We start from the raw sequence: 565 nt of genomic DNA on the forward strand, positions 1-565 counted from the left end.
TAAACTCTTAGGCATCACCTTCCAAAACTACCGAGGCATGTCTACCCATGTGGTTCAAACGAGACAACGCATGAACTTTAGATTACTACAACTTGCAGCAATCTCCTCCACCACATGGGGACCGAAACGTGATGTCCTTCGAGTCTTCTATCTGACACGAGTTCAAACCCAGACACTCTACGGCTTTGAGATCTGGTATTGGGATGCGGCTCCCACTTCACGCAAACCCCTCGATGCAGGACAAAACAAAGCTTGCCGAACCATAGCAGGTATCCCATATGGGTGTCGCTCCGCCGACGCATTACGTGAAGCCCGTCTTCTCCTATTAGAAATGACGGCCATGATCCGGAGCCTAAAATATTTAATGCGATGCCAAACACGAGGTGGATCTCTCAAAGAAAGCGCAGAACAAGTTTATCAAGAAACCCATCCATTACGAGAATTTTATGTACGCATCACGAAAATCTATCCAACACTCGTTATAGAGCCACTGGGGCACTCCTCTACTGACACCAACTCTACGGTTTGGTAAACGCGCTCGCTTCTTCACATCGCTGGAAAATGT

General features: G+C 47.6%; 1 protein-coding gene across 1 annotated transcript; it reads left to right on the forward strand.

Moving 5' to 3' along the window:
• Position 1: 1 nt before the first annotated feature.
• On the forward strand, positions 2-532 carry TM35_000173270 (Tbingi protein; the record flags this gene model as incomplete). Its single annotated transcript, XM_029026406.1, has 1 exon — positions 2-532. A coding segment is annotated over one exon (531 nt), but the record flags the coding sequence as incomplete, so codon positions are not given.
• Between the last annotated feature and the right edge of the window lie 33 nt (positions 533-565).

This window comes from Trypanosoma theileri, assembly GCF_002087225.1.
Source record: "Trypanosoma theileri isolate Edinburgh chromosome Unknown TM35_Tth_17_V1, whole genome shotgun sequence".
NCBI lineage: Eukaryota > Euglenozoa > Kinetoplastea > Trypanosomatida > Trypanosomatidae > Trypanosoma > Trypanosoma theileri.